Genomic DNA, 15,092 nt, shown 5'->3' on the forward strand with positions numbered 1-15,092 from the left:
CATCCTGTTGAGCCAGTCTCTGTGGTGCTCCTGAACCACCTCCTTTCTGCTTCAGCCAAATATGCTGAGAGGGCAAAAGGAAAGTGAGTTTTTAGAATTCAGGAGGACCCAGGATTGGATATTGCTGTCATTAAGAATTCAAAGTGACGAGGTCAATTTCAGATTCATCAAGTAAGTGTTCAGGTGACATGTTTTTGGAAAATTCACAAAGGAACAAAGTTGTGCTGGAAACATTGAGAATCCATTGCCTTGAATGCTTGTTAAGCCCCTCAAATCCTTAAAGTGCCTATTTTTGGATAGATTATGCTGTTTTGTGTACAGGTCACTTCCTAAACAAGGTACTGTCTCTTGGCAAAATTGTCATTTTTCCTTTGAGGCTTTATTGGCCAGTTTTAAGAAGTGGGCTGACTGCCCTTGAGAAGTTTCCAGAAGGGCAAACACAAGGTACGGTCTCCTACATCGAATGGAGATGTCACCTCAGGGAGCATTATGTTCTTCAAAGACTGGAAGGATCACAAAGGTGCCTCTGACACAGTACTGACTAAATACTTGTTTGTCGTTCTGCATAAAAGCAAAACACATCAGCTGTCTTTACTGCAGATGCTAATGAAGGCTGAGAAAGACCCACACAGTGAGCTGTTTACTGAAATAAAGAAATCCACGGTGAGCTGACAGTGGAGCTGGAGAAAGAATAGCCATAGGATGTTAGAAACCTAGGAACAGTCAAAGTGGAAGTTCTTTCCTCCCTTCAGAGAAAAGCACCTCCTCCTTTTTTTTTTTTTTTTTTTTTTTTTAACAGGCAGAGTGGACAGTGAGAGAGAGAGACAGAGAGAAAGGTCTTCCTTTGCCGTTGGTTCACTCTCCAATGGCCGCCGCAGCTGGCGCGCTGCGGCTGGTGCAGCACACTGATCCGATGGCAGGAGCCAGGTGCTTCTCCTGGTCTCCCATGGGGTGCAGGGCCCAAGCACTTGGGCCATCCTCCACTGCACTCCCTGGCCACAGCAGAGAGCTGGCCTGGAAGAGGGGCAACCGGGATAGAATCCGGTGCCCCGACCGGGACTAGAACCTGGTGTGCTGGCGCCGCAAGGCAGAGGATTAGCCTGTTGAGCCACGGCGCCGGCTGGTACCTCCTTCTTTGATGGTCCTGTTCTTTCCACTGGGATCTCACTTGAAGAGATCTTTCATTTAGGTTTTTTCTTTTCTTTTTCTTTCTTTCTTTCTTTTTTTTTTTTTTTTTGCCAGAGTGTCTTGGCTTTCCATGCCTAAAATACTCTCATGGGCTCTTTTTATTATTATTATTATTATTATTATTAAACTTTTATTTAATGAATATGAATTTCCAAAGTACAGCTGCTTATGGGTTACAGTGGCTTCCCCCTCCCAAAACTTCCCTCCCACCCATAACCCTCCCCTTTCCTGCTCCCTCTCCCCTTCCAATCACATCACGATTCATTTTCAATTCTCTTTATATACAGAAGATCAGTTTAGTATATATTAGGTAAAGATTTCAACAGTTTGCCCCCATATAGCAACACAAAGTGAAAAAAAAATACTGTTGGAGTACTAGTTATAGCATTAAGTAAAATATGGAATGCTTCACGAATTTGCGTGTCATCCTTGCGCAGGGGCCATGCTAATCTTCTCTGTATTGTTCCAATTTTAGTATATGTGCTGCCGAAGCGAGCACTCTCTTGGGCTCTTAAGCCAGATCCGAATGCCTTAAGGGCTGATTCTGAGGCCAGAGTGCTATTTAGGACATCTGCCATTCTATGAGTCTGCTGTGTATCCCGCTTCCCATGTTGGATCGTTCTCTCCCTTTTTGATTCTGTCAGTTAGTATTAGCAGACACTAGTCTTGTTTGTGTGATCCCTTTGACTCTTAGACCTATCAGAGCCATCAGTTGTGAACTGAGATTGATCACTTGGACTAGTGAGATGGCATTGGTACATGCCACCTTGATGGGATTGTATTGGAATCCCCTGGCACGTTTCTAACCCCACCATTTGGGGCTATGACCCTATTGGAATAAGATCAAAGTCGGCGAACCCTAAAGGCTTCCATAGCCTTGATAACTCATGACTAGAGCCTAAGGAGATTACTGACGCCATAAACAAGAGTGTCAAATTGTTAAATCAACAACAGGAGTCACTGTGTACTTATGTCTCATGTGGGACCTGTCCTTAATGTGTTGTCCAATGTGAAGTAATGCTATAACTAGTACTAAAACAGTATTTTTACACTTTGTGTTTCTGTGTGGGTGCAAACTGATGAAATCTTTACTTAGTATATACTGAATTGATTTTCTGTATATAAAGATAATTGAAAATGAAAAAAAAACTTGGTGTTAAATTGGAAATTGCATAGAAAATTAATTTTTAAAAAATATCATGTAGGATCTCTGTCCTTAATGTGCTGTACATTGTTATTTAATGCTATAACTAGTACTCCAACAGTATTTTTTTTTCACTTTGTGTTGCTATATGGGGGCAAACTGTTGAAATCTTTACTTAATATATACTAAACTGATCTTCTATATATAAAGAGAATTGAAAATGAATCTTGATGTGAATGGAAGGGGAGAGGGAGCGGGAAAGGGGAGGGTTGCGGGTGGGAGGGAAGTTACCGGGCGGGGGGAAGCCATTGTAATCCATAAGCTGTACTTTGGAAATTTATATTCATTAAATAAAAGTTAAAAATAAATAAATAAATAAATATCTAAGAAAACAAAATAAAATGCATTCTGTGAACCAGGTTAAAAAAAAAAAAAGAAACCTAGGAGTAATGATTCTTACGTCTTCTACAAACTGATAGCCCTTTCCATGAGGTCTATAGAAAGGCAATGCATAAATGCATTATTCAGCGTCATTCAGAGAGACAGGAACAGTAGGGTGGATGCATAGGTAGATTGTACACACACACACATCTATACGTGTGTGGCTATATATGTGAAGGAGTCACTAGGTGAATTGGCTCGTGTGACTGTGGACTCTCGGAAGTCTCAGTGGAGGTCTTCTGCAGACGGAGACCCTGAGATACTGGGTGGTGTGGCTCAGGCTGAGCCTACAGGCCTGAGCTTGAAGAACTGGGGAAAGAAATAGCAGCACTGCGAGTTACCAGGCGGCTGCTGGTAACAAACCCTGAAGTCCGAAGGCCAGAGAGTCTGGAGTTCTGCTGTCCAAGAGCAAGAGAGTGTGTCCCAGCTTGGGTGTGAGGGCAAGAGAGAGAAATTTGCCTTTCCTGTGTTTTTGTTCCATCTGAGCCCCAGTTGATTGGACATTCTGCCCACGTGGATCTTCCCTTTCTGCTCCACTCAGACTTGCATGCCGATTTCTGGAAATAAGCCCACAGACACACTCAAATAGTGCTTTACCAGTTCTCTAGGTCTTCCTTAGTACAAGCAAGTTGACACCTACAATTAACCATCGCAATAGACTTGCAAAAGACAGTTTCTTTTTTTAAATCTGAAGATCTATGATTTGTTTAATCCCTTAAATAGCTTCTGGTTTCAGAAGATATTAGAGAAGCCAGTGCTGTGGCGTAACAGGTAAAGCCACCACCTGCAGTGCCAGCATCCCATATGGGCGCCAGTTCGAGACCCGGCTGCTCCACTTCCAATCCAGCTCTCTGCTATCGCTTGGCAAAGCAATGGAAGATGGCCCAAGTCCTTGGGCCCCTGCACCCATGAGGGAGACTGGAAGAAGCTCCTGGCTCTGGATTGGTGTAGCTCCAGCCGTTGCAGCCATCTGGGGAGTGAACCAACAGATAGAAGACACTCTCTCTCTCTGCCTCTCCTCTCTCTGTGTAACTGTGACTTTCAAGTAAAATTAAAAAATCTTTTTAAAAAAAGATATTAGAGTGGAATAAGATCTATCTGAATCTTTAAAGATTCTGTTCCTGGGACACATGTTTGGTGCAGCAGGTAAGAGAGTGCTTGGGATGCCTGCATCCTTACTGGAGGGCCTGATTTGAATCCCAGCTGCGTTTCTGATGGGCAGCAGAGGCAGCAGGTGATGGCTGAAGTACGCGTCCCTACCACCCTCATGGGAGACCCGGATTGAGTTCTGGGCTCCTGGCTTCAGCCTGCCCCAGCCCCAACTGTTGCAAGCAGTTTAGGAGTGAACCAATGAATGAAAGATTTCTGTGTCTGTCTGCCTCTCTTCATTTAAAATGAAAATGTAAGAAGAAAAAGCTTCTGTTCCAATAGTATGCAGTCTATCAACCACACTTTTGCTCCTAGTTTGTCAAGTACCAGCTGGGGTAAGATTCCACAGTTCCAAGTCATCGTCTAGGCAAGTTTAGGAAAGACAAATTGTGTTTTTAGTGGGTCTGTATTTTCCAAAAATAATCTTTTCATGAGCACTTCACTAACAGTTGCGTTTATGTAAAAAGCTTCTGCCTAGTGGGTTGACACAGAACCACAGAGAACCAATCGCTGTTTTCCTTATGTTGGTTCCATTATGGTGGTCAAAGGCTCAGCTATGGGCAGAGAGGCAAGTGATGCTGAAAGACTCAGCGGAGTATCACATCAGCTTCTCTGAGTGACTAATAGTTTTACTGCCATGTGGTTCGGGATACAAAAGGTGGCACTTACATCAACCAGAAATTTGCAGTTTTGTTTTTTTAATGTCTACAGGTGTGGCAGGCAGATTCCCCAAAATGCCTCCCTGTGCCGTTATGTCTTTCCCTGGTTATTCAACCAGTGTTCCCTTAGGTACTGCCAGGAAGGGTTTCTGCACTTGTAACTGAAGTCCCAAGTCAGTTGGCAGTGAGGTTCAGAGCCTCTGTGAGAGTATCTCTGAGCCTGATCTCATGTGTGAGTCCTCAGAAGCAGAGAACTCCCAGCTGATGCGAGCTGAGGCAGGCGAATGGCAAGTCAGGGGAGCCCAAGCGGGGAAGGGATCAGAGCCCCATGGTGGGTTTGATGATGACGAGAGCCATATGTCGAGAAAGGTGGTGGCCCCTGGCTGGCAACCAGAAAGGAAACAGGGATTACCATCCCATAACCCAAAGAACCAAGTTCTGCCAGCATCCCGAGTAAGCTTGAAAGTGCGTTCTGCCCACAAGCCTTCAGGTAAAATCCCAGCCTGGCCCACACTTTGATTTCAGCCGCGGGAGACCCTGAGCAGAGGACCCAGTCAAGCCACTTGGACTTCCGGCCTCCAGGCAGCGAGGGTGTTGGGGGGTGGTTAATGTGTAAAGCTACTGAGTGGGCAGCAGAAAACTCACAGTGTAGGGAATTTTTCTGAGAGAACAGAGAACATATGTGGGACCTTTAAAAAGTTCATGGAAAGTGCATATTATGAAGAACTCTACATGGCTTTCACAGATTTTTCATTCCGAAGCAACTGTGTCTTTCAGTTCTGTTTTCTGTGAGCTTTCTGGAGCACCCTTGTGGCTCAGAGTGTCCTGATGGCCTTTGGAGTTGTGTCAGCGAGAACTCTGGCCACAGCCAGTATTTTACTTTCAAGAGGAGATGCAGATGTAAACCTGACATTTTGCCCTGCTTCCAGTATGACATACCACAGTCAGGAAAAACCTCCCGTATCACCCCGAGAGAAACCAAGAAAAGTAGGGTCTTCACGGCTTCTTCTAGTTCTGGGCTCAGGGCTTTGGCCTGGCCCAGCCCCAACTGTTGCAGGCACTGGGGAGTGAACCAGTGGGTAGAAGATCTCTCGCCAGCTAGCATCTCTTCCTTTCAAATAGCACCCAAAATAAAGAACACCAGTGTGCATTGCCCACAGAGCTACCACTTTTATGAATGTGCTAATGACATGAGAACATGGCTAGTTTCCCAGCGTGAGCAGACTGGGTGAAGTTGCAGGGGTTTTCCGAGTTGTTATTCTTTTAAACATTTGTGCTCAGTGACTTGATGAATAAATGTTCCTGACCTCTGACTCCCTTGCATTCTTTGCAAGTAAACTTTATCTTTCCTCTTCAAAATGCTTTTGTCCCTTGGCACTGGACACATTTTCCCAGAGTCCCTGCCGTTGGCAGTGTCTACATTATTTTTCTCACCATGTTAGACTCACTCTTGGGTAAGCTGACAGACACAGTCCTCACGTGTCTTATCCTTAGGGTAAGATTTGGAGTGATCTCTCTAAATTGGACAGCCTTGGATTTCTTTCCTGTTCCATACACGTCATCCTTTAAGTGTGCTCTGAGAACATCCTGATGTATTGTGCAATTACTTTGTTTTCAAACTGCCAACGATACCAATTTCTTGGTACTTACTTCCCTGTCTGTATCTGACTCTTTTTTAAACATCTGGGTTGGGGCTGGCACTGTGGCACAGTAGGTTAAAGCCCAGGCCTACAGCACCAGCATCCTATAAGGGCACCGGTTCGAGTCCTGGATGCTCCCCTTCCAATCCAGCTCCTGCTAATACACATGGGAAATCAGCAGAGGAAGGCCCAAGTCCTTGGGCCCCTGCACCGGTGTAGGAGATCCAGAAGAAGCTCCTGGCTCCTGGCTTTGCATTGGCCCAGCTCTGGCCACTGCAGCCATTTGGAGAGTGAACGAGCAGATGGAAGACCTGTCTCTCTTTCTCTCTCTCTCTCTGTCTCTGTCTCTGTCTCTCTCTGTAACTCTGTTTTCCAAATAAATAAAATCTTTAAAAAATATATAAATATCTTTGTTATGATAGAACTCATATACCAGACAATCTACACATTCTAACTCACTGGTTTTTAGAATCTATTCATAGGGTATCCATCCATCACAGCTTTGAACATTTTCATTGTTCCAAAAAGAAACTGCGCACCCCTTAACTGTAGGCAACCCTCAATCTACTTTCTATCCATAGTGTTTTCCTGGATATTTCACATAAATAAAATCATATAATATATGATATATAAACAATGTAGTACATTGTTTATTTCACTGAACAATGTCTTCAGGGTGCTTCACTTATCCTTTCTGACAAATAATATCCTTGGAAAAGGGATACCACACTTCATTTATCCACTAGTTGGTGGGTGTCTGGGTTGTTCCCACTTTTTGGCTGTTATGAATGATGTTGTTGTGAACACTTATGCACAAGTTGTGTGTGGACACACGTTTTCATTTACCTTGGGGGGATATATCTAGGAGCAGCATTGCTGGGGCATTTGGTAACTGTTTGAGGAACTTCCAGATTGTTCTCCAAGGTGACAGCACCATTTTCTGTTCACATCAGTAGTGTATGAGGGTTACAATTTCTTTCCATCCTGCACAACACTGTGATTTTCTCTTTTTGAATCTATCAATCCTCTTAAATGTGAAGAGGTGTCATTGTGCTTTGATTTGCATTCCCCAGATGGCAGATGATGTTGAGCATTTTTTGTGTTCTTATTCATTTGTAAATTTTTCTTGAAGAAATGTTTCTTCTAATCCTTTGCCCATTTTTCATTTGTGTTATTTGTCTTTTCATTGTTGGGTTCGTGTACAGTTTTTAAATATTTTCTTCCATTCTGGTGTCGTTTCACCTTGTTGACACTGTTCTTGGGAGCATAGAAGTTTGAATTTTAGTGAAGTTCAGTTTATCTGCTTTCGCTTTTATTGGCTGTGCTTTTGGTGTTACCGCTTTAAAAAATGGCACAATCCAAGGTCATGAAGCTACAATCTGTGTGTTCTTCTAAGAGTTTTATAGTTTTAGCTCTTACATTTAGTTCTTTCACTAATTTGTGCTTCAGTTTTGCATGTGGTCTGAGGTAGTTTTGCATCTGGATCTCCTGTGGGTTGCAGGGGCCCAAGGACCTGGGCCATCTCAGCTGATTTTCCCTGGGAATTAGCGGGAGCTGGATTGGAAGTGGACACAAACTGGGTGCCTACATATGGGCTGCCAATGTTATAGGCAGCGGCTTTACCCATTAGGCCGCAATGCCTGTCCCACACAGGTTTGTTTCTAGACTGTTCCATTGATCTATATATCTATCCTTACACAAATACCACACTATCTTGATTATTACAGTTTTTATTAAGTTATTAAATTGAGAATTATAGACCCCATAGCCTTGTTCTTTTTCAAGACTTTTTTCTTGTTATTCTGAATCTCATGAATTTTTCTTAGAAATTTTAGAATGAACTTATCAATTTCTGCAAATAAGTCAGCTGGGATTGAGATAGGGAATGCATTGATTCTATAGATCAATTTGGGAATATTGCCATATTAATGTTATATAATGCTGTCTCTAGATCTGTGAACATGGGACATGTCTTTCCATTTATTTAGGCATTCCTTAACTTCTTTTAGTGCTTTTTAGTTTTCAGAGTGCAAATGGTCTTGAATTTATGATGGTTTGACTCATCTACTTTCAACTTTATGGTGGAGTGAAAGCTTACCTACTTCCATTTTGTCTTTCACTTTCAGTAAAGCATTTAATAAATTACATGAGATGTTCAACACTTCATTGGAAAATGTGCTGTTACATGATTTTACCTGACTATGATCTCATGGAAGTGTTCTGAGCATGTTTAAGGTAGGTTAGACTACAATGTTTGGTATGTTAGGTATATTAAATGCATTTTTAACTTAATGATATTTTTGGCTTATGATGAATTATCAGGATGTATCCCCATTGTAAACTGAGGAGTTTCTGTGTAAGTTACACACTTTTTCTGTTAAATTTTTTCCTACTAATTCTTTTTAATGATCTTGTAAATAGAATTATTTTCTGAACTTCATTTTTGATTTTTCATTTCTAGTGTTTAGAAATACAGCTGATTTAAAATATTAATCTTGTGTCCTGATATTTCACTGAACTCATTTATTAATTCTAATGTTAATTTTCATGGTTTTAGGATTTTTCTATATATAAGATCATAGTTGAGTAGAAGTGGCAAGTACAGGCATTGTTGTTTTGTCCCTGATCTTAAGGGGACGTACTCAGCCTTACCCCACTAAGTATAACCTTAGTTGTGAGATTTTCCTAGATGCCTTTTACTAGGTGTAGGAAGTTCCCTTCTATTGTTGCTTTTATAAGTTTTTTTTTTCCAATAATTGTAGGAAGTTGAATTTTGCCAAATGCTTTTTCGGTATCTATTAAGTTTATTGTGTGGTTTTGTCCTTTATTCTATCAATGTGATGTATTACAATGGCTGATTGTGGAGCATTAAACAAATCTTTCACTCTTGGAGTAAGTCCCGCTTGGTCATGGATATGATCATTTTTATAACTGTTGACTTCAGTTTGCTAGCAATTTTTGCTCCTGTGCTCATAGAGATATTGGTCTTCAGTTTCCTTTTCTTATGATATCTTTGTCTGATTTTGATACTGGTCTGGTCAAAGGGGATGGGAAGAGGACCCTATTCTATTGTTCTAGAAGATTTTGTGAAACGTTAATTCTTCATTAATTTTATAGCAGAATTCATCAGTCAAACCATGTGGTCCTGGGCTTTTCCCATGGGAAATTTAAAAAAATTATTAATTTATTTGCCTTTCTGATTGTTTTCCGTTTCTTTCTGGAGGCAATTTTGGGAGTTGTGTCTTCACAGAAATTTCTCCACTTCATCTAAACTATCAAAGTTATTGTCCTTTAATTCTTCATAGTATTTCCTCATAATTCTTTTTTATTTCTGTGGGTAGTCGTGATGGTGTTTCACTCATCTCTGATTTTATAGTTTGATCCTTCTGTTTTTGTTCTTGGTAAGTCTAGCTAAAGGTTGGTTAATTATGTTGCTCTTTTAGAATACACTTTTTTATTTTGATGTTTTTTCTCTACTTTTTTTATTTGCAATTTCATTGCATTCCCATTCAATTCTTACTATTTCATTCTTTATGCTTGCTCTAGGGCTAGTTTTTTTTAGTGTCTTATTGTTAGCTTGTTGCTTTTTCTTTGTTAACATTTGAGTTTATATTATGTGCTTCACTGAAAGCATGCTCTAGTTGCATCCTGCAAGTCTACATCTGATGCCCGGGATAGTTTTTAAAAGTTTTACGATCTGTACTTTATTTTTTTATTCCGATAATACATGTATAACATCCACATTACCCTTTTAGCCATTTATAATTACTGTGCCTGACCCCTGCCCAAATGTTCAATGACCTTACATCTGAAATCTCTGGCTTTTTATGCTTTTTCTGTATTTTAACCCTAATCTGTTGGAACCAGTGTGGCCTCGTGTGCTTCCTGGAGCAGTTTTCTACCCATTTCTTTAGCACACATTTTCCCCCTGTCCTCCATGGAGTTTGGGAATCCATTTGCAATATCTGTAAGTTCTCCTGTAGCCCAGGGTTTAAGCACTACTGCATAGCAGTGCTAGACAGGTGCCGTGAAGTCTTGAAGCTGAGTCCAGGCATCCTGTGGACTTTGCAGACGGCTGGCAGCGGGCAGGGTGGGCATTTCTGAGTGGGAGTCAGCTCTTCCTCACAGGAGGTAGCAGGGAAGCGGGAAAGAGTGAGGACTGGAGAGGAGCCTCTGAGGAGGCAGAGACAGTGCTCTGGGGGAGGCCGAGGGAGGGGAGGACTGCGATGGCCCCTACCAGCATCAGCCTTAATCCTCGCTGCAGGACCTCACAAGGAAGCAGAGTTGGATCACTGCAGCATGAGTAAGTTTCCGAATACCAATTGTTTAGAGAAATGGCCATCATATATTTGGAATCTGTCTCTTATCATTTCTAGTCCTCATCATGGATGTAAAATCTTTGAAAATCAAATGTACCCCATCATGGTCACATGACTAAATTATCTTTGGTAAAAGGCGTCCGCTTTCCCAAAGAAGCCAAAGAGTCAGCGTGAGCCGAGCCCACATCCTGGAACCCGGAGGCCACCGGGCAGGAGGGAGACTTCCTTTCAGCCGAGTCCGTGTTTCACAGCAGCACAGGGGTTCCTTCCCCGGTCTGAAGACAGACGGTTAACAGCTGAAGACTTGTCAACAGCTGAGCGTTTGGGTAACCAGCGGCCACTGTGGCTTGGATATGGAGCCCAGCCACACGCTTTCTGCAGAGAATTTAGAGCAAGACACAAAGAGGCAAACCAGCAGACGCTGTGCTGAGCATGGCACACAGCACACAGCGGTTTTATGGCTGAGTTAACCCTGGTCCAGCTTTCCGCCAGCTTTGGTCTCCAGGGACTGATATGCATTTGATGAGAAGATAAAGGTGATCCATAGAATAAACAGAAATTTACATTCATGAGACCAGCGCAGAGTCTGGGTAAGAATTCCAGTCACCCATTAACTCCTTGTTCTCAGGCCCAATGACAAACATTGTCTTCAACAGATGGCTAATGACCAGAGTACCAATCAAGGTAGAAAACACAGCCAGCAAACCTTCGCATGACCATAACGTCGCAAACTGTGTGTCAAAGACTGGAAGCTACTGAACCAGACTGGGGCCTGGATCTTCCCTCAGCAAGGAAGAAAGCTGCTCTTGCTGTGCGTGCGCCCCTGAGCAGGGCTTGGGGCCCTTTGAAGGTCACACTGCTGGGACAAGCTGTCCGCCCCTCTGTACAAGGAGCCCCTACAAGGCAGTCTCGGCAGACACTCCAGGGTTGTTAAGAGACGTGACCACCACAGGGACTGAAAAACAGAATTTGTTCCCTTTCCAGGCATATGTACACACTCCCATGAGAGAAGCTGTAGAACGGCTTTTGAAGGAAAGTATAGGGGCTATGGCAGTTCACTGCGCTTCAGCTAACCAAGGACTGATGCTTGCAGTCTGGTTAGGGTCCACCTGGCCCTGGAACAAGTCCACAAGTCCATACAAGGCTTAAAACTGAGGGCCTGCCTTTCACAGGTCAAGAAAGTGTCTGCAGGTGAGCCCAGTGAGAGGCTGGCATTCTTCCATGTGGAATTCTTAGACTTTGCCCAGCCTTGGCTGGTGTGAGCCATTTGTGGGTGAAATACAGCATTCCTCTTTTGAGGTCAATGTGGCTTCAGAAACATAGTTTTGTATTGTAATGATTCATTGAAATGAGTCCTCTTGGGGTTTATAATATGTCTATGGATGCTCTATTTCAATAAGGTTTTTTAAGGAGAAGTTGAAGACTCATATAAAATATTTCAGTTAATGAATTTATTTGAGAGGCAGAGATTGATCGTCAGGCAGAAGGAACTCCCATCTGCTGGCTTACTCCCCCAGATGCCTGCTGTAGCCAGGGCTAACCCAGCCAAAGCAGAAATCTGGGAGTAGAGTACAGGTCCCCAACATCAGTCACAGGAACCCGGCCACCTGAGCATCACTGCTGCCTCTCAGGGTCTGTACTAGGAAGCTGGAGCCAGGAGCTGGAGCTGAATATCCAAGCCAGGCGCTCCAGTGCAGCCATGAGCATCTTAGCTGGCGTCTTCACTGCTAGGCCGGATGCCTACTGTTGAAATAAAATAACTTCAGAGGTGTCCGAGATCACTAATTTACTGCACAGAAATCCTTTGTGTTCTCACTGAAAGCCATTAAAACAATGCTTTTCTTAGTGAGAACAATGTGATTGAATAAACGTCATTGTTTTCTAAAAGCTTGGTTCAACCCCATGTGATGCAGAAGGTAAAACAGTGTTTTTCTGCTGGGGGGATTTTTCCTGCCACCACTGGGGATGTTCAGCAGTATCTGGAGACAGTTTTGGTTGCTTCGTCTTGGGGGTGGGTGGGTGGGGTGGATCCCGTGGGCGGAGGCCAAGGATGCTGCTGGGCATCGTCTTGCTGGGGATGGCCCCTAGGGCAGTGAGTTATGTGGCCTGCATCGTCCGTTGGCCCAGGCTGAGAAACCCTTGGTAGGAAGATCTGGCGGCTGCCTGGCCGACAGCCACTCTTCGTTGCTGGCAGAGCCCGCCTCCCGCCATGAAAGCTGACGGGGCCAGGTTCCCTTTTGTTTGCCATCCTTTGTTACTGAAATGATCCAGCCAGTTTTGGCCAGTGGAAGCAACCATTACTCTTGGGCGCAGTTAGGAGGGTGACAGACACACACACAGAGGTGTCCCGTAGGTTCCTGCCTGGCCCTGCTCGCCTCCGCTGTGCATCCATCTGTTTGTCTTCGCTGCTGGCCCTGCTGGCCAAGAGAGGCTCAGGCCATCTCCAGATGCTCGGCTGAAGACCTGCAGAAGAAACGGTGTCCTGAATGCTCTCTGCCCTCTGCACGGCCGTGGTTGGCAGCAGGACGTGCCTGGCTTCGCATTCTGGCCTGGCTGGTTGGTGACTCCTCTGGTCCTCAACTTGATGGGGAATGGCCTTGTCGATTTTCATGGTGGGAGGCAAGTCCTGCCAGCCAGGAAGAGAGGCCAGGAAGCCGAGTGCCTGCCCTACAGCCTTGACCTGTTGACCTTCACTTACCTAGCTCTTTCCATGATTGGCAAGGTCTCATTCCCATACTTAAATGGATTCTGTTTTCCTGGCAGTCCCTGAAGGATGCTCCTGGCCAGTGCACAGCCTCACAGTGGACAGTGTGCCCTGTCCCATGCTGTTACGAACTTTCCATCTTATCATTGTTCAAAGAATCAGGGTATGGTCTAGCCTGGCAAGGGCAGTCGCTCTGATTCCAGCAGGTTGTACGTCTGTGGCAGCCTCACTTCCCCACTGAGGCATGTTCATGGGCAGGAGAGCATGGGCTCACTACCATTTTGCTTTCTGCTTTGGACAGAAAGTGGGAGTGACTGGTGTGTTTCTGGGACACAGATACAGGAAAGTTTGCCCCGCTCTGCTGTGCACTTTAAATGTCCCCATTGCAAGCTCATTGGCTTTCAGTGTTCACCTTTGTATTTAGATGAATTCACAGGTACGAAAACACCCAAAGTGGTCCTTGCCACCTCCTGCAGTTTCAGTGTTGGGGTTTCTGCAGTGACTTACTGTGGTGTATAAAAGCATAACAGTATTTAACTGGCACCTGGTCTCTCAAGCATGCTTTTCCCCCATCAGTTCCTAAGCACAAGAGGCCACACCGAGAGTCTTTTTGTTCAAATTTCTGGCCAGTACACACTCTTCCATGTGAGCAGTGACTGCCTCGGGTGAGGGTTGGTTCATCTCCCTGCCTTGTCCCTCTGACAACCCCAGCAAGGTTTCTGAAGACTTGATGTTCAGATATGGTGTTTGAAACACAATTCCATGAAACTTTGTTCAAAAATGAGATAAACGTAGTGGTTATACCACAGTCATTTGCTATGGAAACGGCAGCATGTATAGAAATGTTGAAGATGGACCTCAGCGTCATCCCCGGCCTCTGAACTGATAAACAGCCACTGTCAGCATCCCAAGCTTTCTCTCTCTCTCTCTCCCTCTCTCTCTCTCTCTCTCTCTCTCTCTCCCTCTCCCTCTCCCTCTCCCTCTCCCTCTCCCTCTCTCTGTATAATCATGTTTTACAAAACTAGAGTCAAATGTAGAAGCTGGCTCTAAATATCTGCAGGTTTTGCATCTGCGGATTCAATCAGCCACAGATCAAAAAGATCTGAAAAGAATTGCATCTGTACTGAGCAGCCGCAGTCTTTTTCCTTGCTGTGAGACACTAAGCAACACGGCATAACAACTATTTGCACAGCATTTCTGTACACCGGATGCTGTAAGTCATCGTCGTCCAGAGATGAGTTAAAGCATGAGAGGATGGATGTGGATTCTGGGCAAACGCTACACCTTATTATTTGTAAGGAACTGGAGCACCTGTGGGTTTGGGGTTCCACAGAGGTTCCTGGACCCCAGCCTACAGATCCCCAGGGACAACAGTATCCTGAGGAGGTGGCAAACTAAAAATGAAACAAACCTGGGCTCACAGACTGAGGGGGCAAGGTGGTGTGTGCAGATGCAAGAGGAGAATCATGTTGGTGTTAGGACTGTTTTCAAAGCGATTCTGAGATGGTGGCTGCAGCATTGGATCAGCATCAGTTTGAGTTCTCCCAAGTCCTGGACTGTGGAGGGACCACAGACACGGTAATGCGCCAATGAACATTTATTCTTTTTAAAAGATTTTTTATTTTATTTATTTGAATGGCAGAGTGACAGAGAGCAAGGGAGAGACATTGAGAACGATCTTCCAGCCGCTAGTTCACTACCCAAATGGCTGCAAGGGCTGGGGCTGGGCCAGGCCGAAGCCAGGACCCTGGAACTCTATCTGGGTTTCCCACGTGGGTGCCAGAGGTCCAAGCACTTGGGCCATCTTCTGCTTCCCTTCCAGATGCATTAACAGAGCTGGATCAGAAC

The 15,092-nt window shown here is 44.3% G+C and overlaps 1 protein-coding gene and 1 non-coding gene across 6 annotated transcripts in view; one reads left to right on the forward strand and one right to left on the reverse strand.

Annotated features, from left to right (window-relative positions):
* The window catches only part of ENTREP2 (endosomal transmembrane epsin interactor 2), a 458,345-nt gene that overhangs the window by 16,702 nt on the left and 426,551 nt on the right, over positions 1–15,092 (forward strand). For 3 of the 5 annotated variants that reach the window (XM_062204991.1, XM_062204987.1, XM_062204988.1), the window contains exon 3: positions 8,348–8,456. The exons of the other annotated variants lie outside the window; for them this stretch is intronic. Coding sequence is in view for 2 of the 3 variants with exons in the window: in XM_062204987.1 (XP_062060971.1) it covers positions 8,448–8,456 (9 nt within the window). In the remaining variant the exon portion in view is untranslated. The remainder of the gene's footprint in view (positions 1–8,347; positions 8,457–15,092) is intronic. 5 annotated transcript variants of the gene reach the window in all.
* Positions 1,581–1,687, reverse strand: LOC133770642 (U6 spliceosomal RNA). The gene has a single exon (XR_009867352.1). It is a non-coding gene; the product is annotated as a U6 spliceosomal RNA (small nuclear RNA).

Source organism: Lepus europaeus, chromosome 11 (genome assembly GCF_033115175.1).
Source record: "Lepus europaeus isolate LE1 chromosome 11, mLepTim1.pri, whole genome shotgun sequence".
NCBI lineage: Eukaryota > Metazoa > Chordata > Mammalia > Lagomorpha > Leporidae > Lepus > Lepus europaeus.